This window comes from Triturus cristatus, chromosome 11, assembly GCF_964204655.1.
Source record: "Triturus cristatus chromosome 11, aTriCri1.1, whole genome shotgun sequence".
Lineage (NCBI taxonomy): Eukaryota > Metazoa > Chordata > Amphibia > Caudata > Salamandridae > Triturus > Triturus cristatus.
Window position 1 is genome coordinate 1,137,293,057 of NC_140594.1, and position 22,821 is coordinate 1,137,315,877.

The window sequence follows — 22,821 nt, forward strand, 5'->3', positions numbered from 1 at the left end:
AGGAAGTCAACAAGCAAGCCACTTACAAGGTAAGTACTTCGAGGGCCAACACACACTAGGGCACCAGAGTGCACGAGTTACCTCACCCAGGGAAGCCGGGTGCATAGGTGTCTTTTGGTGTCGGGTCGAGTCGCTGTTTTCAATGGAGACCAAAGAAGACTTGCTGCTGGTGACGACTGGAGAAGTGTCCGCTGGAATCCGAAGATAGATTGAAGATGTGGAAGACGTGAAAATTGAAGGGACAGTGTTCAAGGTCACTTGCCAGTGACCGGTGGCCAGCAAGATGGATGACCACAGATGTCGCGTCGATTCAGGTTGTCGATGGTGTTTTGACTCTTCGCTCACGAGGTCCAGGAGATATTAACAATGATCAGCAGCTGGATTCGGAGTGCCTGACAAGGTCTGCAGCTGATGACGGTCTTGGCAACCAGATTGGAGCCAACAAGCCTTGGCAACTGAGAGTCTCATGTAGACTGAAGAAAGTCGATGGAGCAGACCAGCAAGGTTTGATGGACTCACCCAGCAAGGGTAAGTGAGGGCAGGCCTGGAGCAACCAGGAGAGTCCTTTGAGTTGATGGGAAAGTCTTCGGGGGACCCACTAGCCAATGGGCAAGTGATCGCAAAGATGCCGCCTCAGGAAATGCTTCACAGGAGCCTGCGGTCACTCGGGATGGGGTAGGCAGCTGATTTTTGGTGCAAGACATGCTGGAGGCTTGGGCCACAAATGGTCCAATACACAAGTTCGTAGAACATTGCTTAGGGTTTGCACTCGACAATAGTGTACGGTCCCTGGGTATTGCTGTTCCTCGTCACTCGTGGGGTCCACTCGCCACAGCTTCGCTGGGGACTCACAATGGCCATCGAGAAGCCAGAAAATTTACTTCCGGGGCAGCAGGGACTTCGAACTCCGGGGGAGCAGGAAAGTTTGCAACTGTTGTTTAAGGTTTTTGGTACCTGCCAAGCAGGGGAGTCACTCCTTGACTCCAAGGGAGATTCTTCTGTCTTCCAAAGGTAGTGGAACGTTGAAGGGCCAGGATTCTTCTTTGTAGAGCGTCATCCAGGGTTATCTGTTTTGCAATGGCAATGCTTGCTATCTTATAGTGAAGATAGGGGAGGGACTGGGTCTATGACCACTCCTCTAGGAGGGTCAGGGTAGGGGGTAGTTACACCCACTTCCCATTGTCTAGTTTTGTGCCAGAGCAGGGGCAGGTAGCCCCTGAATCGGTTTGAGCTGGCATATGCACAGAGGAGCCTGCTGCTCCCCCAGTGCAGGACTTCAAAGCACTCTAAGAGTGCACCCACCCAGCTCCAATACACTAAATCCTGTCTGGAAGGTGGTGACACCTCCCTGTGACAGGATGCCTTTTGTTGGGCTTCCTCCACTGCGAGTTTCGGTCAGAAGCAGGAGGGCAGCCCAGTGTCTGTGCTGGTGGCATCCATTTTGTGATGCCAGGGCTCTTTCAGATTTCTACCGTTTAGTACAGTGGGTACATGTCATCCCCTCTAGAAGGGTGGGATCATACTCCCACACCAGTTACTGATGTGGGGGTATGATTCCAAGTTGTTTGACACCAAACACAACATGTTTTGATGCAGTCATTCCAAAGTTAGCATTTACCGCGAGGTTATAATGCACTTAAGAGTATATGGTTTAACCGCATCCACAAACAGCAGCAGACAATAGACTCTGCCAGCTGCAGAGGGGTCCTGCTCAGGCAGAAGCACCCCCTCATATAGTAAACCAAGCACCCTGCCCTCAGGATTGACAGGGCCTGCTATAGGGGTGGCTGATAGGTTTATATGTGTGTGTATGGTGAGATATAGGAACCTATACCTCAGTGAGGAGTGCTAACTTACCTCACACAGGCTGCAGTAGCAGGCCTGTGGTGTCAGATTGAGAATGCTTCCCAGGGGTGGCATAATACATGCTGCAGCCCCTGGTAGGCCTGTGAAGTACCAATGCCCTAGGTACCTAAGGTACCATATATTAGGGGCTCATAAGGTACCACAGTATCCAATCACTAGTGCATCTAATATGCACACCAAGTTTTTTAGAGAGAACAGAGAGACTGGGGCCCTGATTAGCAGGGACCCAGCCAGACTATAGCCAGAAACCAGTGTATACATCAGAAAAAAAGTGGGGGCAACATAAGTGCAGATCCTACTCTCCCACACAACCCCCCCAAATGCAGGGACATTAAACTAACCTTGACCAGTTGAGTCTTCATGTTCTAAGTGGAAGTACCTTGAGAGTTCATCTGCATTGGCATGTTGGGTCCCAGGTCTATGTTCCACGGTATAGTCCATCCCCTTTAGGGAAATGGACCACCTGAGCAATTTAGGATTTTCACCTTTCATCTGTTTGAGCCATAGCAGGGGCTTGTGGTCAGTCTGAACTATGAAGTGAGTGCCAAACAAGTATGGCCTCAGCTTCTTCAGGGCCCACACCACAGCAAAGGCCTCCCTCTCAATAGCTGACCAACGTTTCTCTCTAGGGGTCAGCCTTCTGCTTATGAAAGCTACTGGCTGGTCTTGACCTTCATCATTAAGTTGAGACAGCACAGCTCCCACACCCAGCTCTGAGGCATCTGTTTGAACAATGAACTTCTTTTTGTAATCTGGACTCTGTAAGATGGGGCAGTGCACATTGCCTGCTTGAGGTCATCAAATGTCTTTTGACAGCTAGCTGTCCACTGAACCTTTTTTTGGCATTTTCTTGGAGGTCAGATCATTTAAGGGGGTCGCTATAGATCCATATCCCTTAACAAACCTCCTGTAGTACCCAGTCAGGCCTAAAAAGGCTCTCACTTGTGTCTGGGTGGTTGGAGCTACCCATTCCATTATGGTCTGGATTTTGCTCAGCAATGGTTGAACCTGACCTCCACCTACAAGGTGGCCCAGGTACACAACCTGACTCTGCCCTATCTGGCACTTAGTGGCCTTGATAGTGAGGCCTGCTTTTTGCAGGGCCTCCAGTACATTTCTGAGGTGGACCAGGTGATCCTGCCAGGTGGAACTAAAGACAGCAAAATCATCAAGATAAGCTGAGCAATAAGTTTCCATACCAGTCAGAACTTAATTCACCAACCTCTGAAAAGTGGCAGGTGCATTTTTCAAACCAAAGGGCATTACCACAAAGTGATAGTGCCCACCAGGGGTTGAGAATGCTGTGTTGGCCTTGGCATCATCAGCTAACTTGATTTGCCAGTAGCCAGCTGTAAGGTCAAATGTACTGAGATACTTGGCTGAGGCCAAAGTGTCTATTAGTTCATCTGCCCTTGGTATTGGGTAGGCGTCAGTACTGGTGACTGCATTGAGGCCTCTGTAGTCAACACAAAACCTCATCTCTTTCTTACCACCCTGGGTATGAGGTTTTGGCACAAGGACTACTGGGCTAGCCCAAGGGCTATCTGAAGGCTCAATAACACCTAGCTCCAACATTTTCTGGACTTCAGTCCTGATACAATCCCTGACATGGTCAGGTTGCCTGTAGATTTTATTCTTTACAGGCAGACTGTCTCCTGTGTCCACCTCATGGGTGTACCAGGAAGTCTGACTTGGGGTCAGGCTAAACATATGTCTAAACTGTTGTAGCACTTGTCTACATTCAGTTTGCTGATGCTCAGTGAGGCTGCTTGCCAAAGCAACACCATCAACTGACCCATCATCAGGGTTCTGTGAGAGCAGGTCAGGGAGAGGGTCACTCTCCTCCTCCTGGTCCTCATCAGTTGCCATGAGCAAGCCCATGTCAGCCCTGTCCACATATGGCCTAAGTCTGTTGACATGGAGCACCCTAAGGGGGCTCCTGGGAGTGCCAATTTCTATCAAGTAGGTGACCTCTCCCTTTTTCTCAACAATTGTATGGGGGCCACTCCATTTGTCCTGGAGAGCTGCTTGGGCCACAGGCTCCAACACCCACACTTTCTGGCCTGGCTGGTAAACAGTCAGGACAGCCTTTTGGTCATGCCAAGCTTTTTTTAATTCTTGGCTAGCCTCAAGGTTTTTAGTTGCCTTTTTCATGTACTCTGCCATCCAGGAGCGGAGACCAAGTATATAGTCCATCACATCCTGTTTGGGAGGTTTGAGAGGTAACTCCCATCCCTCCTTCACCAGACATAAGGGTCCTCTAACAGGGTGCCCAAACAGAAGTTCAAAAGGGCTGTAGCCAACCCCCTTCTGTGGGACCTCCCTGTATGCAAACAGAAGGCAGGGAAGTAAAAGGTCCCATTTTCGCCTAAGCTTTCTGGGAGGCCTTTAATCATTCCCTTTAGGGTTTTGTTGAATCTCTCAACTAACCCATTGCATTGTGGGTGATAGGGAGTAGTGAACTTGTAGTTGACACCACACTCCTTCCACATTGCAGTTAGATATCCTGATATAAAGTTGGAACCTCTGTCAGAGATGACCTCCTTAGGGAAACCCACTCTGGAGAAAACTCCAATGAGGGCTCTTGCTACCACAGGAGCTGTGGTAGTCCTTAGGGGTATAGCTTCTGGATACCTGGTGGCATGATCCACTACCACCAGTATAAATCTGTGCCCAGATGCAGTTGGTGGGTCAAGGGGACCAACAATGTCAATCCCTACCCTTTCAAAGGGAACCCCCACCACAGGTAGTGGCATCAGGGGGCCTTTGTTGTGCCACCTGACTTGCCACTGGCTTGGCAAGTGACACAGGAGCGACAAAACTCCTTGGTGTCCTCAGACATGTGTGGCCAATGAAAATGTGGTACAAGCCTGTACCAGGTCTTGTTTTGGCCCAAGTGTCCTGCCAATGGGATATCTTGTGCTAGGATCAAGAGGAACCCCCCAAACTTCTGCGGTATTACAGACCTCCTGGTGGCTCCAGGGGTAGGATCTCTAGCCTCCGAATATAGGAGCCCCTCATCCCAATAAACTTGATGAGACCCACTAGCACTCCCAGCAGCCTCAGCAGCAGCCTGCTGTCTGAGGGGTTCAAGAGTGGGGCAGCACTGTTGCTCTTTGCTCAGATCTTCCCTGGAAGGTCCCCCTGCCCCCAAGAACTCAACCTGACCAGGCTCAAGTTCCTCTGGGGCAGTTCCTTCTTCAGGATCTGCTTCTCCTCCCTCAGGAGGGGAATCTGAGATCTGAGACAGAGGGGAAGGCCCAGCCTTAACCCTACTGCTCCTCCTCTTGGGTAGCATCTGGTCCATAGTTTCAGGATCCAGAGCTGGTTCAGCTTTATGCATTCTGGCTTGTGACCTGGTCACAGCAAATACTTCTGCAGGTATGCCCAACATCTCAGCATGAGCCATAATTCTACTTCAGACCAGGCTGAAGTCTCCAGATCATTGCCCAACAAACATTCAACAGGGAGGTCTGCACTGACTACTACCTTTTTGAGGCCAGTTACCCCTCCCCAGGAGAAGTTCACAACTGCCAGGCTATGGTTGGTCCTGACATTGCTTGCATTGGTTACCTAGTACATTTCACCCAGGATGATCTGTGCAGGGTCCACCAGGTCCTCTGTCACCATGGTGACACCAGCACCTGTGTCCCTGAATGCCAAAGCCTGCTTGCCATTTATTATAGGCTGCTGTTTGTGCTTGCCCAGATTACTGGGGCTCACTAGGAATGACATATCAAGGTCTCCCTCTCAAACTAGCAATGCCTGTGTTGGTACTCTGACTAGGCCAGAGTCCACATAAGAACCCAGGGTCAACCCTACTACACCCTTATTCTGAGTATTACCTCCACCAATGACTGCACTAGGGGGAACAGTTGCCTTAGGGGCTGGAGTGGTGGTGGTTTGGTCGTTGGACTTGGTAGAATCAGAAGTCCAGTGCCCTTTCTGTTTACAGAATTTGCACCAGGGCTTCTTTTGGCCTTTGCCTTTGCAGATTGTGACTCCCCACCAGATGCAGATGTTTGGGGCCCTTGTGAAGACTTCTGGTCTTTTGACTTATCCCCACCTTTATCTGAGCCTTTAGGATCTTGCTTCTTAGTGTCACCACCTTGGTTCTGGGTTTTCTGCCTCACCCTGGTTCTGACCCATTTGTCTGCCTTCTTTCCCAATTCTTGGGGAGAGGTCAGATCAGAGTCCACCAGGTACTGATGCAACAACTGGTTTTGGCAATTATAAAGGATCTGTTCTCTCATTATAAGATTATACAATCCCTTAAAATCAGTTACTCTACTACCAACCAGCCAACCTTCTAGAGCCGTGGTTGCACAATCAACAAAGTCAGTCCAATCCTGAGTCTGTGTTTTCTGGGTATCTCTGAACTTCAACCTGTACTGTTCAGTGGTTAAGCCAAACCCATCTATCAAAGCACTCTTCAGGGCTTCATAATCATTAGCATCCTCCTCTCTAACAGTGAGGAGCTTGTCTCTACCTTTATCTGAAAAGGAGAGCCACAAGATTGCTGCCCACTGGGTCTGGGGGACCTGTTGAACTTTACAGGCCCTCTCCATAGCAGTTATCCATTTGTGGATATCATCCCCACTCTGGTAGGGAGGAACAACCTTGGACAGGTTCCTATGGTCTGGAATGTAATCTCTGCCTCTAGGGACACTGTTGCTGCCACCAGGGGTATCTAACTCCTCTTTCTTAGAAGCTCTCTGGAGCTCAAAGGCTTCTCTATCTAAGGCCAATTGCTTGGTTCTGAGGGCAAGCCTAGCTTCCTCATACTGGAGCATCTTGAATCTTCTGTCAGAGGAGGTCTCTCTGGGATAGTATGAGTTCCTCTGCTGAACAGATTCTCTTCCAGAGTGATATGAATGGTCAGAGTCCCTTGAGGGGGACCTAGGCCTTTCTTCCACTCTGTCAGTTCTCTTAAGGAGAATTCCTCTGTTCTGTTCAGACCTTTCTGGGTCTGGCCCTTCAATCACAGACTCCAGGTCATCTTGATTTTCATCATCAGACCCAGAGACTATGGTTGACCCACCCCCTGATGCAGATCCACTAGCTCTTATAGCTAGCCTAATATCATCTGCTACTAACAGATCTATCAGGTGTTGTGAGGAGGGACTCCTTCCTACCCTAAGCTGTCTTTCAAAACACATGGCCTTCAAGTCAGTGTAGGCCATGTCCTTGTACTGAGTTGGGGTGGACCCACTGGCTCCACCTTGGTAGGACATACTAGTGTTGTGCAGTGTTGTACTACCTACACTAGTTTGATGCCTACTGAACCAAGCTTGAGCTGTAGCAAGGGTGTGCTTAGCCCTTCACAAACAGCTCTACGTTCAGTAGAACTTATTGATACTAAGCTTGACTTTATATGTACCTTGAGTACCTTTAGTGGTTTTCAGTTAGTAATTCAAATAGAGATTTTCTGGTAAAACAATGGCAAGCTGGAATCCCACACACTGCCCACCAATGTGAGAAGTTGGCCTGGCATATGCTGGTCACCAGTTATAGTGGCCACCCTGCACCAGTCCAATTTGACTCTTATGGTAGATAGATTTAAGACAACCTTTTAAAGAAAGCTATCCTAGTGGTAGCTGTGGAGAGCAGCCTTCAGGCTAAGTCTCTGAGGAATGTAAAGCAGCTTGTTTTACCTTATAATCTCTTCAATTACCAAATGAAAGGACACCATACAGGTACATATATCTCAAATATATATGTATTTATTTCTAGACACACTCTACTAATCTCTTAATGAGATTAGAAGCCAGGTATACATTTGAATGTCAACGTTTCACAATAAATTAAGGCCAAATATGGCTGGAGCCCTAGGGGCGTACCAGACCATATACTAAACAAGCATTGGCATAGCCAATAGGTCTCGCCTTTGGGACCTTATAAGTGTTTAGCCATGCAACGGTTGATATTGTTGCACCAAGGATATTGTGCTGCATAACTAAATACTTATAAGGTCCCAAAAGCAAGACCTATTGGCTATGCCAATGCTTGTTTTGGGAATATGGTCACCCTAGTGTTTGCGTTGTAAAGGCATGCGTGCGTTGTTTCACATTACAACCCCATTTGGATTTGCCGCAGGCAATGTTTGTTTTAATATCAGGGAAATCAACATCAAAAACCGGCCCAGCAGATTATAAAATGGACCCACAAACAGCCAACAAACCGGAACAGCCCGACCGGTCAGACCAGCCCTTCTGCACCACCGTGTTGCCCTGGGGTCAGTGCTTTCTAACGAGGCACGCACACTTGTCCTGGAGGCGCCCGGACTGGCTCCGATGACTCATACCTCGTGATTGGCATTCCAGAGAGGGCACGCGCTTTAACCTCGTGAGGGGTATGGGAGGCGCTGTAGAAACAACGATAGATACCATGTTTAAACAAGCATTGGCATAGGCAATAGGTCTCACGTTTGGGATCTTATAAGTGTTTAGCCAAAGCTATAGGCTTTGTCAATGTTTTTAAGCTATGTTTTAGAGCAGTATGGCTGCCGTGCGGCATGTTGAAAAGTTATAAGAGTATTATAAGCATTTTGCTACCTTATATATAACCAAGAAGACATTATGTACAACTGAACGATCCAATTAAAACAAGAATTAACATACAAAATGTGCTTTTTTTTTTTTTTGTCCTTGCAATTACTTCCTGTCTGTTGTAATGCTGGTTTGTTATTGATTTTTTTTCCGGGGGGGTGGAAGACATAAATAGGCGAGTGGAGGTTGAGAAATAGTCCCTGAATTGCAACATGAGCAGCGGATGGACACTAGGGGAGATCCAACAGATGCCCGATTCCGAGGGCAGATTGAGGTGGTGCTGAGGGATGTTGAGGTGGTGGTGTGCTGGTGCGGAGATGATACTCGGGGTGATAATGAATGATTCTCCGGTGGTGCTGAGTGATGCTGAGGTGTTGGTGTTTTGGTGCGTATGTGAGGCTCCGGTGATGCTGAGTGACACTGAGATGGTGCTGAGTGATGTTGAGGTGGTGCTGAGTGATGCTGTGGTGCTGAGTCATGCGGAGGTGGCGGTGCTAAACTTGTGCTCAGGTGTTGCTGAGCTACTTCTCAGGTGGTGCCGAGTGATGCTGAGTTGGTGCTGTGTGCTCACATGCAGTGACACTGTGTGTGCTCGTATGCAGTGACACTGTGTGTGCTCGCATGCAGTGATACTGTGTGTGCTCGCATGCAGTGACACTGTGTGTGCTCACATGCAGTGACACTGTGCCGGTAGGAGTTAAACCACAGGTTAGGGAATAACTGTGGGCCCGGAATTACTAGGCATAAAACCACATGGAATTCCTGATTCCCCGGGGTTTTACGCACACTTTAACCAGCTGCTCTGAGAAGGTGGTGAATGTGTGTGGCAGATTCTGCTGGAGGTGAGGGTGAAGTGAGAGCGAGAGGGTAGTAGAGAGTAAGGGAGGGAAGAGGCAGATACTCCTGGTGGCGGTCAAAAATTGCTACCCTGCAAGAAAGCAAAAACCGGGGATGAACTTTGGCTGCTGTCGCAGTTAAAGCCTCCTGTGGTGTTACCGGACGGAATTGCCACCTGGTAAAATCAGTTCTGGTATTCCCACACCGGGGAAAACTAGATGTGACAACGCCACCCCACTCGTGATCGGATACAGCAAAATTGTGACGGTAATTCCGTTCTTCATGACTGGTAGTCTGTCCTTAAGAAGAGTACTTGAAAGCACAGACGTAGTAATAATCTAAGCTTTCGTAGCATTATGTCAATATTCCATTACTCAAATCACTATAATAAAATGGTGGTTAGTGTCATCCAACTGAATGGCAGAATGAACAGCCCAGTCAGCCATGCTTATTTCACCAAACCACAACTCACAAACAGTGAGGTCAGTAACTCAATACAACCTTATAAAATGATGGCATTAGGTGCATGAAGTCACCTGGGATGAAGGCCAGCATTAGATGAGTGCACATTGATGTGTTTCAGTGGGAGTCTCTTATGCTGCCCACGAGGCCTCTGGCAGTGAAGGTGCGCTTCACAGAAAGCCTAACTCCTGCGAGGGCTTCAGTGCGCCTAGAAGCAGCAGAGACACCAGCTCAAAATCCAATGTTTATTTTTAAGTATTGGAAACAGCCCGATCCCGCAGTACTCTTGGAGTTTGTACAACAACCACTGAAGGTTGGAGGAGCTCTTGGCCACAGGAGGAAGTGCTCTGTTTGGAAAACGGTATTTTTCGTAGGACGGTGTCAGGACGAACAGTACAAGGTGCAGTGCAGCTGCTTCCTACTAATTGGATTCCAGAAAGAAACCCCGGGCAGGGCGCTCTGCTTGCCGGACAGTTGTTCATTAACAATAAAGGCATTAACTCTTTCAGCGCTCCTTCATTAATAATGGAGCGCTGAATGAGTTAATAACCGAGTAAAGAAGGGAGCCCCTTGGACTAAAAAACGAACTGATTCAAAATTGAAATCTTCCCAAACTCCGTTGTGCAGGCAATCATACTCTGTAAAAGGCAACATTTTAATAGAATATCATGACGTTTAGGGCCCTGACCAGAGAAGACAGCACTGGCATTGAGCCTGTTACAACAGTTACTTCTTTCTCTCACTGAGAAAATGCAGCGTAAATTCAGATTCTTGAGATCAAAACGCAGAGAGACCTGATGTGCGTTTCAATGTATAAATAAATTACTTTTGAACTTGGTAAAAGGATGATGTTTATTTATTCATTTTATTGAGTTTTATATAGCGCTGGCTAGACCCGGAGGTATCAGCGCGCTTTACATGAGAAACATAGCAATAAAGTTTCACAGTTACATCAATTAAAAAGAATTGCATAGTAACAAAACACAAAGAACAAGTCCAAGGAGAAACAAGCATTTGCAATGCAATAGGTCTCGCATTTATAAGAGTTTGAGCTATTGGCATTGTAAAATGCCTTTTATTTATGTTTTGGTTTTAAAACAAATAAAAGGCATTGTCATTTACAATGTCAGTAGCATAAACTCTCATAAAAGCAGTGTGTACATTTCCTCATTTCTAGAATAGAACATTTGGCTTTCGATGGAGACCAACAGTTGTTGGTCTCATTTGACATCGAAAGCCTATATACCAACATACCGCAAGACGAGGCCCTAGTGGTAATGGAATTAACGTTAAACCAGAGAACTAGACCACACCAGGTCCCTACAGAATTCCTTTTAGAGTTAGCTAAAATCTGTCTGAAAAGTAACTTCTTCATATTTAAAAATGAGTTGTTTCTTCAAATAAAGGGCGTGGCTATGGGTTGCTGTTTCGCGCCTGAAATAGCGAACCTAGTGATGGACCAATTCGAGAAACTATATGTCTTCGATGAAACAACACAATTTTTTAACAAGATCAATAAGTGGGTTCGGTTCATCGATGACATCTTCCTTATTTGGAGTGGAAATTCAGAGGAACTAGACAGCTTTCACGACTGGTTGAATGACCGTACACCAGATTTGAATTTTACTAAAAGTGTGAGCAACAAACAAATTAGTTTTTTGGATGTATGGATCTTGGATAAAGAAGGGGTTTTGGAAGTGAGTCTATATACAAAGCCAACGGACAGAAATACTTTGTTAGAATTTACATCAGGGCACCCAAGAAGTCTGAAAGAAAACCTGCCCTATGGGCAGTTTCTAAGAATAAGACGCAATTGTTCTAACAAAGATGACTATTTCGAGAATGTAAATAAACTACAAGAAAAATTATGTGCGAGAGGATACCCTAAAAAGCTAGTACGAGCCGCTTTAAAAAGAGCCTGGTTTACACCTAGGGAAGACCTACTGATCCCTAAAAGACATGAAAAAACAGAACGTATGACATGTGTATTAACTTTTAACCCCAAAGCCAACAAAGTTAAAAATAAAATCTTGAGAAATTGAAGGCTAATTGAACAGTTTAACATACCTAAACCCTTGTTTGCCTTTAAGAAAGGTAAAAACCTGCGGCAGCATTTGGTGAGAGCCATGCGGGAGCCAGTGCAGAAAAAAGATACAAGATCTCTACTTGGCTTACCCGCTGTAATAGGGCATTTTCGGTGTAATAATTGTGTGGCATGTGCAGGCACAAGCGATACCAAAGTAGTGTTGATCAACACCAAGGAACATGTGATGCAAGCCTTTTCAAACTGCAATACAAAAAAATGTCGTATACGCTGTGACCTGTCCATGTGTGAAAATGTATATTGGGCAGACTACCCAGATGGTAAAACTGCGAATTCTGCAACATAAATCGCGCATTAGATGTAGAACACAGGGAGCTTCCTTGGTGCAGCATTATGTTGAAGCAGGCCACAATGAAAACGACATAGAGTGGACAGTTCTTGCTGTAATTAAGGCAAACAACAAGGGCGAAGTAGAAATGAAACTTAATCGTATAGAAGCCCGTCTCACACTGCTACACGAAACACTGCTGCACGCCTCACACTGCTGCACGCCACACACTGCTGCATGCCGCACACTGCTGCACTCCACACACTGCTTTTATTCGAGTTTATGCTACTGACATTGTAAATGACAATGCCTTTTATTTGTTTTAAAACCAAAACATAAATAAAAGGCATTGTAATTTTACAATGCCAATAGCTCAAACTCTTATAAATGCGAGACCTATTGCATTGCAAATGCTTGTTTCTCCTTGGACTTGTTCTTTGTGTTTTGTTACTATGCAATTCTTTTTAATTGATGTAACTGTGAAACTTTATTGCTATGTTTCTCATGTAAAGCGCGCTGATACCTCCGGGTCTAGCCAGCGCTATATAAAACTCAATAAAATGAATAAATAAACATCATCCTTTTACCAAGTTCAAAAGTAATTTATTTATACATTGAAACGCACATCAGGTCTCTCTGCGTTTTGATCTCAAGAATCTGAATTTACGCTGCATTTTCTCAGTGAGAGAAAGAAGTAACTGTTGTAACAGGCTCAATGCCAGTGCTGTCTTCTCTGGTCAGGGCCCTAAACGTCATGATATTCTATTAAAATGTTGCCTTTTTCAGAGTATGGTTGCCTGCACAACAGAGTTTGGGAAGATTTCAATTTTGAATCAGTTCGTTTTTTAGTCCAAGGGGCTCCCTTCTTTACTCGGTTATTAACTCATTCAGCGCTCCATTATTAATGAAGGAGCGCTGAAAGAGTTAATGCCTTTATTGTTAATGAACAACTGTCCGGCAAGCAGAGCGCCCTGCCCGGGGTCTCTTTCTGGAATCCAATGAGAAGGAAGCAGCCGCACTGCCCGCATTCTGCACCTTGTACTGTTCGTCCTGACACCGTCCTACGAAAAATACCGTTTTCCAAACAGAGCACTTCCTCCTGTGGCCAAGAGCTCCTCCAACCTTCAGTGGTTGTTGTACAAACTCCAAGAGTACTGCGGGATCGGGCTGTTTAATCCAGTAGTTAAAAATAAACATTGGATTTTGAGCTGGTGTCTCTGCTGCTTCTAGGCGCACTGAAGCCCTCGTAGGAGTTAGGCTTTTTGTGAAGCGCACCTTCACTGCCAGAGGCCTCGTGGGCAGCATAAGAGACTCCCACTGAAACACATCAATGTGCACTCATCTAATGCTGGCCTTCATCCCAGGTGAGTTCATGCACCTAATGCCATCATTTTATAAGGTTGTATTGAGTTACTGACCTCACTGTTTGTGAGTTGTGGTTTGGTGAAATAAGCATGGCTGACTGGGCTGTTCATTCTGCCATTCAGTTGGATGACACTAACCACCATTTTATTATAGTGATTTGAGTAATGGAATATTGACATAATGCTACGAAAGCTTAGATTATTACTATGTCTGTGCTTTCAAGTACTCTTCTTAAGGACAGACTACCAGTCATGAAGAACGGAATTACCGTCAATTTTGCTGTATCCGATCACGAGTGGGGTGGTGTTGTCACATCTAGTTTTCCCCGGTGTGGGAATACCAGAACTAATTTTACCAGGTGGCAATTCCGTACGGTAACACCACAGGAGGCTTTAACTGCGACAGCAGCCAAAGTTCATCCCCGGTTTTTGCTTTCTTGCAGGGTAGCATTTTTTGACCGCCACCAGGAGTATCTGCCTCTTCCCTCCCTTACTCTCTACTACCCTCTCGCTCTCACTTCACCCTCACCTCCAGCAGAATCTGCCACACACATTCACCACCTTCTCAGAGCAGCTGGTTAAAGTGTGCGTCAAACCCCAGGGAATCAGGAATTCCATTTGGTTTTATGCCTAGTAATTCCAGGCCCACAGTTATTCCCTAACCTGTGGTTTAACTCCTACCAGCACAGTGTCACTGCATGTGAGCACACACAGTGTCACTGCATGCGAGCACACACAGTGTCACTGCATGCGAGCACACACAGTGTCACTGCATGCGAGCACACACAGTGTCACTGCATGTGAGCACACCACCGGAGCCTCACATACGCACCAAAACACCAACACCTCAGCATCACTCAGCACCACCGGAGAATCATTCAGTAGCACCCCGACTATCATCTCCGCACCAGCACACCACCACCTCAACATCCCTCAGCACCACCTCAATCTGCCCTCGGAATCGGGCATCTGTTGGATCTCCCCTAGTGTTTATTTGTTTTAAAACCAAAACATAAATAAAAGGCATTGTAATTTTACTATGCCAATAGCTCAAATTCTTATAAATGCGAGACCTATTGCATTGCAAATGCTTGTTTGATTGAGACGTTGAGTCCAGTTTGGGATCCATCAAGACGTTAAAATCGCCACCGATAACAATGTCCCCTGACACCATTAATAAGGATTGGAACATATCTTCAAACATATTGGAATCATCATTTAGTGGCCCGTAACAACTTACAAAAATAAAGGGTCTCTGTCTACTTTTGACTCTACATGAGACCCAGCACAAACGCCCTGAGCCTCCCTCCTCTGAATGAATAATTTCAGCATGTACATTCTTATTTAAAAATATCGCCACCCCTCGCTTAGATTCATCACATGATGCAAAACACCAAAACGAAGCCCATGATTTGAACATTGAGAACTCATCTAACTTAAAAGAGGGAATATGAGTCTCCTGTGACATAATTACAGAAGGATTTTCTGCCTTAATCCACATTTCTACAGCTCGCCTTTTCTTAATATTATTTAAACCATTATCATTAAGAGAAAACAATTTCAAACTCTCCTTATTGGACATTGAAATCTTAATTTGACTAATTGAAGACAATTATCGTCAGACCTCCCCTTACCCATTGTATACACTCTGGCACTGTGAATCAAAACGTAAGTAAATAAACATAAACTGACACCATCAACTTCATTTTTTATTTTATCCCACCCATCACCACCCTCATCCCCCCGAACCCAACCCTCCAGTGGCCGTACTTCCTCACCCTCCTCCCACGCGGACCACAGGAACCTGCCCCACTTCATTGAGGTGACCAGTTAGCACCCCTGGGCCCCCTGGGTCCCCATACTCCTCATGCTCTACCCACCCACCCCCAGCCATCCAATTAATTAACACCTGTCAACGTACTGGCCTATAATATCCTATGACCGTATAAACGACCATCACAAACCCCTCATATTCTAACTGGTTGGAGAAGCCGAACTCTCCTTAAGCAGATCATGTGTTGCGGCTATATCAGATATCATAAAGAATTTGCCTTTCACTAAGACTTTGAGCTTAGATTGTTGCGCTATCGTGGCTTGGGCCCCTTTGGCTTTAAACAACTGTAACATTTGGACAAACTCTTTTCTTCTCTGTGCAGCAGAGGCAGACATATCGGAAAAAATACGACATTTAACAGTTTAGTTAACAAAGAATTGTCTTTGCTGAATCGCCATAGAAAGAATAGTCTCTTTTATCCGTATATCTGAGAAATGTAATAAAATTGTTCGAGGAACAGAGGAATTCGGAAAAGGCTGGGCAGGAACTCGATGTGCACGGGTAGTTGTCATGAGATGAGAACCTGATGAGATATGGTGTCGAAGGCACCCAACAGGTCAAGCAGGACCAACATCACTGCCTGACCCTTGTCTGCTGCCATTCGGATATTGTCTGTGACCTCCACCAAAGTTGTTTCAGTGCTGTGTTTCGGGCAGAATCCGGACTGTGATTGATCTAGACATTGGGTGATTTCAATAAACTCGGAGAGATGTTTATTAATATGTTTTTCAAGAAGTTTACTATTAAGGGGAAGCAAAGAAATAGGTCGGTAGTTGGTAAAATCCTATGGTGGTAGCTTCGGGATTTTCTTTATAGGAACAACCTGCGCTGCTTTCCACTCAGCTGCGAGGACACCTTCATCCAAAGATTTATTGAGGATGGTACAAATAGGGCTAGCAAGAGAGGTTGACAGAGTGGCTGCGATTTTAGCCGGCATAGGGTCTAAAGGCGAGCCTGATTTAGTGCTCTTTAAAAGAGCGTCAACATCAAAAATGGTGCAAGTAGGGAAGGTGTCTAGGGTGTGTAATGCCTCCTTAACGGGGATTGATTTTATGATCGGACTAGGGCAGGGACCAGTAGTCGAGGTGATTTTTTGATATATTTTTTCAATTTCCTGGACTAGATCATTTGCTATGTTATCACAGAGGAGTTGTGAGGGGGCAGCATCAACATTGCATGCTTTGGGATTGGTAAAAGTATTTAATATTTGATAAAGCGTACGGGAAGAATTTTCGGCATTATCAATCTGGGTAGCCACATATAGTTTTCGAGCAAGCTTCAGGTTTTTATGATAGGCTGCCAGTGTTTTTCTGAATAAGTCTTTATCAGCTTGATTATGTGAGAGCCGCCAGGTACGTTCTAACTTTCTACACCGGCATTTCTCTGTTTTCAGAGTGGGTGAATACCATGGGCCTGCACACGTTTGAGGGGGTTTAATTGTGATTTGGAAGGAGCTAAATAAGTGATGGCTGCCATAAGGTTGGTATTTAAAGATGCTAATTGATCCTCTATACCGTCTGATTCTTCCAAGCGGGGGGGATGAAGGAATCCTGAAAGGATTGAGGAGTGATTTTGTGCCACTGCCTAAATACTCTGGCGGGTCTGGTTTTATAACCTCCTAATTCTTGTTTACTCTGAACCAAAAAATCCACCAGATGGTGATCTGACCATTCGAGAGGGGTCGTTGTATTATAGCGGATATTCGGGGAATTGGTTAGAATAAGGTCAAGCATGTGTCCTGCCTGATGTGTCAGATCGGTGTTTATTTTCCTTAAATTTAGAGTGGATAGGTCTGTTAACAAGGAGAGAGTTTCCTTGTTACCGAGGTTTTCTCCCTGTACATTAAAGTCCCCAAGTAGTAGGAAATTATTGGTGGAAATCACATGTGGAGAAATTACTTCCAGTAGACGACATGAGAAGTTAGATAAGGGCCCCGGGGGTCGATAGACCAAGGCACCCTTCCCGCATAATTGCGGATGTATGTCGGCTCTGAAAATCAATATCTCCATCATGTCGGTACAATGGTGTTCAATAATTGCTACTTTAATAGGGTCCTTAAATATTATTGCTAGACCTCCGCCTGTCCTGAGAGGCCTGTCTTGTCTTTGGATGCTATAGCCATCAGCGAGAGCAATAGCAATATCGGGATTGGAATGGGACTTTGTCCAGATCTCTGTTAGAAGCCCAATATGAGGTAGGGTAGAAGATAACAGATCCCAAATATTGGTAGCATGTTTGGGTAATGAGCGCACATTGGCCAGGAAACAATTCCAGGTTAGCGTAGGTTGATGTGTCAAACTTAAGGGCTTTAGTTGAAAAGGCAGTTCCTTAATAGTGATTCCATTATGAACTGAGCACTGGAATCTGCAGTGTCTGCGGGAGACAGGGCCTTCAAGGGCTGCTGGGAGTGAGCACGGAAGAGTAGGAGGATTTCTGAGATAACTCCGAGATCCAATGTCTTTGAGGTCAGTATTGGAATATTTTATAAGTGCAGGTATGTTTAAATGCAAATTAGGGGTAGCATTAACAGGGGTACTGGCCACTGGCAGCGACCTGGCGCGGACGGGCGTGGATGGGCGCAGACGGGCGCAGATGGGCTTGCCTTAGGCGCGCATTCAGCCTGCCAGCGGCGCGCCCGCTGAGCGCGTCGGCTGCGCGTCCGCTTACTGCTCATTTAAATAGAGAAATGAGACAGTGCGGCGTGCAAAGACTAGCGCGCTGACCCAAAATAACGTGTGGCACTCTACAATGGCCGCCGCTCGAAGAGGTAGCGTAATGAAGAAAGCTTAAAAACGAAGCTTAAAAACGAACTGTGCAAAGTAGCAAGAAATATGATTTTTAAAAGTTAATAATCAGCAGCATCAATTTCATAAAATTCAGGCAACAATGAAAAATCCACTTATGTGCAATATTAATTTAAAACAAGAACACATTCAGGAGCAGTCTGTCAAGCGCTGCACGTCCACTTACTGCTCATTTAAATAGAGAAATGAGACAGTGCGGCGTTTACTGTCAGACCCCAGTAAAGTGCACCAGGAGTGCCCAGGGCTTGTAAATACAAATGCTGCTGGTGGGCTTGCAGCACTGGTTGTGCCACCCACAGAAGCGGCCTAGTAAAATGTGTCTAAGGTCTGCCATTGCAGAACCTGCGTGCAGTCTGGTACTGTCATGCTGACTGGGCAAGTGCACCCACTTCCCAATCCCTAAACCTTCCCTTAACTTCATATTAGTCACCCCTATGGTAGGCCCAAGGGCAGGGTGCATTGTAAGCATAAGGTCGGACAAGCCCTGATGTGTGTGGCATGTCCTAATAGTGAATTACAGCCATTTTCGTTTTTCACTATTGCAAGGCTACCTGTTCCCATAGTCCAGAATGGGCTGTTAGAATTGTTACATCCTATGATCCTAACAGACCATGGGAGCATGGTAGAAATTCGAGTTTAGTATGCCTGAACTCAGAATAATAAAATACATCTTTTAGTAAAGTTTATTTTAATATTCTGTGTTTGCAAATACCACTTTTAGAAAGTTGGTATTTGCTGCCTAACCATTTCAGCCCGCCTCTGCTATGATGTGTATCTGCCTGTCTGGTTTGTGTGAGTGACAGGGCTGGGGAAACCCAGAGGGGCAGGGCTAGGTAGCCTGGTGGTGAATAGAGAGATTGACATCCAGATGGGTGGGAGGAGTGCACCTGGACTCTGAATAGGGCTGTGCTCTGCCACCACAATGCTGGCTCCACCTCCTGTGGAGCGGCTGATGTCTCTGCCCTGCACCCTGAATGGAAAGTCAGAGTCATGTCAACAAAGTGCTCAGGAACTGGTTTGGACTGGGCAAAGGCCCCTCTACCCCAGAGGAACAAAGGAATTAGGAGTATAAGTATTGGGACCCTGCTCCCAAGAAATTAGATCCTGCTTGACAAGAAGAACCTCTGCCTGAGGAGAAGGAACTGGGAAAGCTGTAAGGAGTACTGTCCCTGACCAGGGGGATTGGCCTGCAGTGGTTGCCTTGCTGCTGAAGGAGAGGAGAAAGACTACAAAGACTTTATTTCAACTTGTGCTTAAAAAGATCTCCAAGGCTTTGGAATAGAGCTTGCCTCCTGCTGAAGTCTCAGGAACAACAGACTTCACTCCCCAGCTCCCCAGAGTTCTTTGGAAGTGCCTGCTGCTGTTGTTGGGCCTTCGGAAGGACTGCGTGTCGCAAGGAGCTGGAAGCGCGACTCAAGGAGGAGTAACGTGCCACCGTCGTAGCTGTTGTCGTCGCATCTCGTAAAGTGTGTCGCCGCTGCAGCATCGCATCGAGCGGAAGCGTCTCGCATCAAGAGAAGAGTCTCGCATCGAGGAAGAAGCGTGTCGCCATCGCAGCCATCGTAGCTGTCGCATTGCACCGCATCAAGAAAAGCGCCTCGCATCCACGGAGAAGCGTGGCGCCGTCGGAGCTGCTGTCGTCGCATCGCGTAAAGGGGTGTCACCGCTGCAACATCGCATCGAGCGGGAGCATCTCGCAAACGTTGGAGAAGAGTGCCGCTGCCAAGGCAGCTGTCGTCGCATCGCGTAAAGGGTGACGCCGCTGTAGCTGACTCATCGAGTCGAGCCTTCTCGCAACATCGGAGAAGCGTAACGCATCTGGAAGATCTTCACGTCTTTATTTCTTTGCACCAAAAACTTCATCGCATCAACAACGTTGCAACACTTTTGTTGCCCTGCGTTTCGCATCTAAAAGGTACATTGACTTATAGTGTCGCATTTAAGAACTTAAGAGAACTAAGCAAAATCCTACCATCTAAAGTAACAGTATTGTGTGTTTTTGTCGTTTAATGGTCTTGTGGTAACTCTATATAAAGAATCCTTATTTTTAATATACAGCCTGTGTGGTGTCCATTTGTAGTGTTGTCACTTGGTTACTGTATGTGTTCACAAATGCTTAACCTATAACGCTCTGAGATAAGCCTTGTCTGCTCGCGCCAAGCTACCTAGAGGGTGAGCAGGGGTTATTTTAGGAGTGTAAACACCTTACCCTGACTAGAGGAAAGGTTCTCTGCTTGTCACAAGTACCTACCTGTGCCAACCAGAGAACCCGGATTCTAACAATCGGGATATACCAAGGTCAAGGCACTCACTAAGGTTGAAAATTGGATCTCACATCTGAAAACTATGATTGTCCCTGTGAGGCTCTTCCCTGGAGAAAGGGCTCCTCCATCATACTTTTTCTGAGGTGGGCTGCCCTCTGCTTCATCCTGTCCATCTTTCCTCCCTCCGCCAGCCTCTGAGCTCCATTCTGTAGGCAGCCTACATCCACTGCCCTGGGGGGTGGTGCACTCATTGTCTCTGCTCCTGGAACATCTCTGTTGCATTTCCCCACCGTTTTACGCAGGTGTGGCCGCTTCTGGTCTAACAAAGGAACATCATCCAAGGCCCTGCACTGACTCTCCCCTCGCCTTTTGTATTTTTGAAACTCTTTCTTCCGTTTGTCTCCTTTTGTCCCTGTGGTCTTCCTGCTCCCCCCCTTCTTCCTCCAGCACTACCCAGCAAGCCCCTCTCCAGCACCTGCCGCCATTTCGTCATCTAGAGCGGAGGAAGCGCCTTCAATATTGCGCATGTGCGCAGCATCCTGCCCTTCTAGGAGCCCCCTGTGAGCAACCAGCCCCCTAAGTTACCTCGTCACTCCTTATAGCCTTGCACAGCTGTGTGTCTCTGTGCTACAACGGCCTCTCAGGCCAGCCTCAGCTATCACCGCCAAGGGTGTGTCCCTGCGGGCAACAGGCTGTTGACCTACGTGAGTCCGTGGCACTGCGGCCCCCCCCACCCCCCACCCTTCTCCCGAAGAGGTACAGCCTCTGCCTGTACTTAATTTGTAATAAAAAAAAGTGCCAGGGCTCTCGTTATGAGGCCTCCAAAGCTTACACCACCCATTGCCCCTGCCAGCGTTGCCAGTGACAGTACTGACGAAAAAGCTAAAGAGCACACTGCTAAAGTGTGACCATTCAGACTATGCCAAGCCCCCAAAGCTAAAAAAACAGAGCCTGGGCGGCAGGGATTAGTTGTTTGAATTAATACTGAATTAATGAACAATTGCTGTTCTGCTCATCTTGAAATTATACAAACAGCGCCTCCATGTGGCAGCTGTCATAAGTGCCAGTATTGACAATGAGGTGCCGGTGCAGAGCACGGAAATCACCGGCTCAAATTAAGCGCTGTCCTCTGCCCGAGGGACTCAAAGGGCTTCAATTCTCCATTGTGTCCGTCGGAAGGACCAAAACATGGATTTGTTCACCACAGAACAGCACTCGATGTGCGCTTCGAATTCAAGGGCATCAGAATGAAATATTGTTGTGGACGTTGCAACGCAGGTGTCACCTGCCAATCGCCCTCCTTTTCCATGGACTTCTTATCTCTATCTCAAGCCTTAATTATAGAAAAGTTAAAAAAAAATGTACTGTACATTAATGAAGTGAGATATCCTGCTGCATGTGGCATGCAGCGCAGACGTGTATTTTTAGACTCATCTTTGTAAATTTCGCTTCTAATAGACAGGGGGCTGCTTTTAGCCCTCCGGATTGTTCACTGGCTTCACAAACATTTCTCCTAAACTCATGCCACCATGGCAACCGATAATACACATACAGGCCGGATTGGCACAAGGGTTTTTGCATCATCGGCAAAGTGACTTCTTGCCATAATTCTGATTTCCCAACCAATCCCCATTTGGGTGCAAGCAGGGGGCTGTGTCTGCCTCAGATGGTTATTCGTGCAGTAATTCCACATAAAGTGGGTTCTTAAATGCATACATTTTCCAAAGCAAAATCGTATGGAATCTGTTCAATGCACATTCCTAAGTTTGTGGACCTTGGAATAGGTGAGAATACAGTTTTTACCCTTTAGCCTCCATTTTGAGGGCCGAGGGGCACAACCCCCAAATGATGGAAGGCAGCTTAGAATAAGCCCCCTGTGCCTCGCTCCATATTCACCCCGTTTCCCAGCATACCTGCATGAGAGTTTCATGGTGTAGTCTGAAGTTCAGGGCCCACATGCCTCCAACGATAGGGAGTGGAGTCGGTCCTGGTGGAAACTTCCTCGCCGCCCACTGTAGATTTAGAAACTGGCCCAGGAGCAGGACCACAGCCAGGGCGACAAGCGCCCACGTGCCCTCCATCGCGTCCATCCTGTGGGGAGCTTTATCCGGAGCTGAACCCGCAAACTCTTTACCTGTCCGTCTCTCAGTCAGGTGTGTCCTCTAGGCATCTATCACTCCTCCTTCTTTTTCTCTTAATGCCAAACTGTCACAGTGCACACTGTAAACAAGGACTGGAGACGTCAGGAAGAGGCGCCAGGCAGGGCCGGACTGGCTACCGGGCGTTTTGGAATGCTGCTGAGCTGGGGGCTGATTTCGTTGATGTGGAACTGCGTGTACTGAACAAAATTCGTTTTGCTTTAATTATTTCGAAGTACATGCAGGTCTCCATGAACGAAATCAGCCCCCACCACAGTGAAATCAGCCCCCTGCTCGGGCCCTGGCGCCAGGTTGCACAGACCTGCCCATCA

General features: G+C 46.7%; 1 protein-coding gene across 2 annotated transcripts in view; it reads right to left on the reverse strand.

The window, feature by feature from the left end:
* Positions 1 to 22,508, reverse strand: part of LOC146786206 (cytochrome P450 2J5-like) — a 336,717-nt gene extending 314,209 nt beyond the window's left edge. For both annotated transcript variants that reach the window (XM_085635783.1, XM_085635782.1), the window contains exon 1: positions 22,265 to 22,508. In XM_085635783.1, coding sequence (XP_085491909.1) covers positions 22,265 to 22,441 — 177 coding nt within the window. In that variant the 5' untranslated portion in view covers positions 22,442 to 22,508. The remainder of the gene's footprint in view (positions 1 to 22,264) is intronic.
* Positions 22,509 to 22,821: the final 313 nt, after the last annotated feature.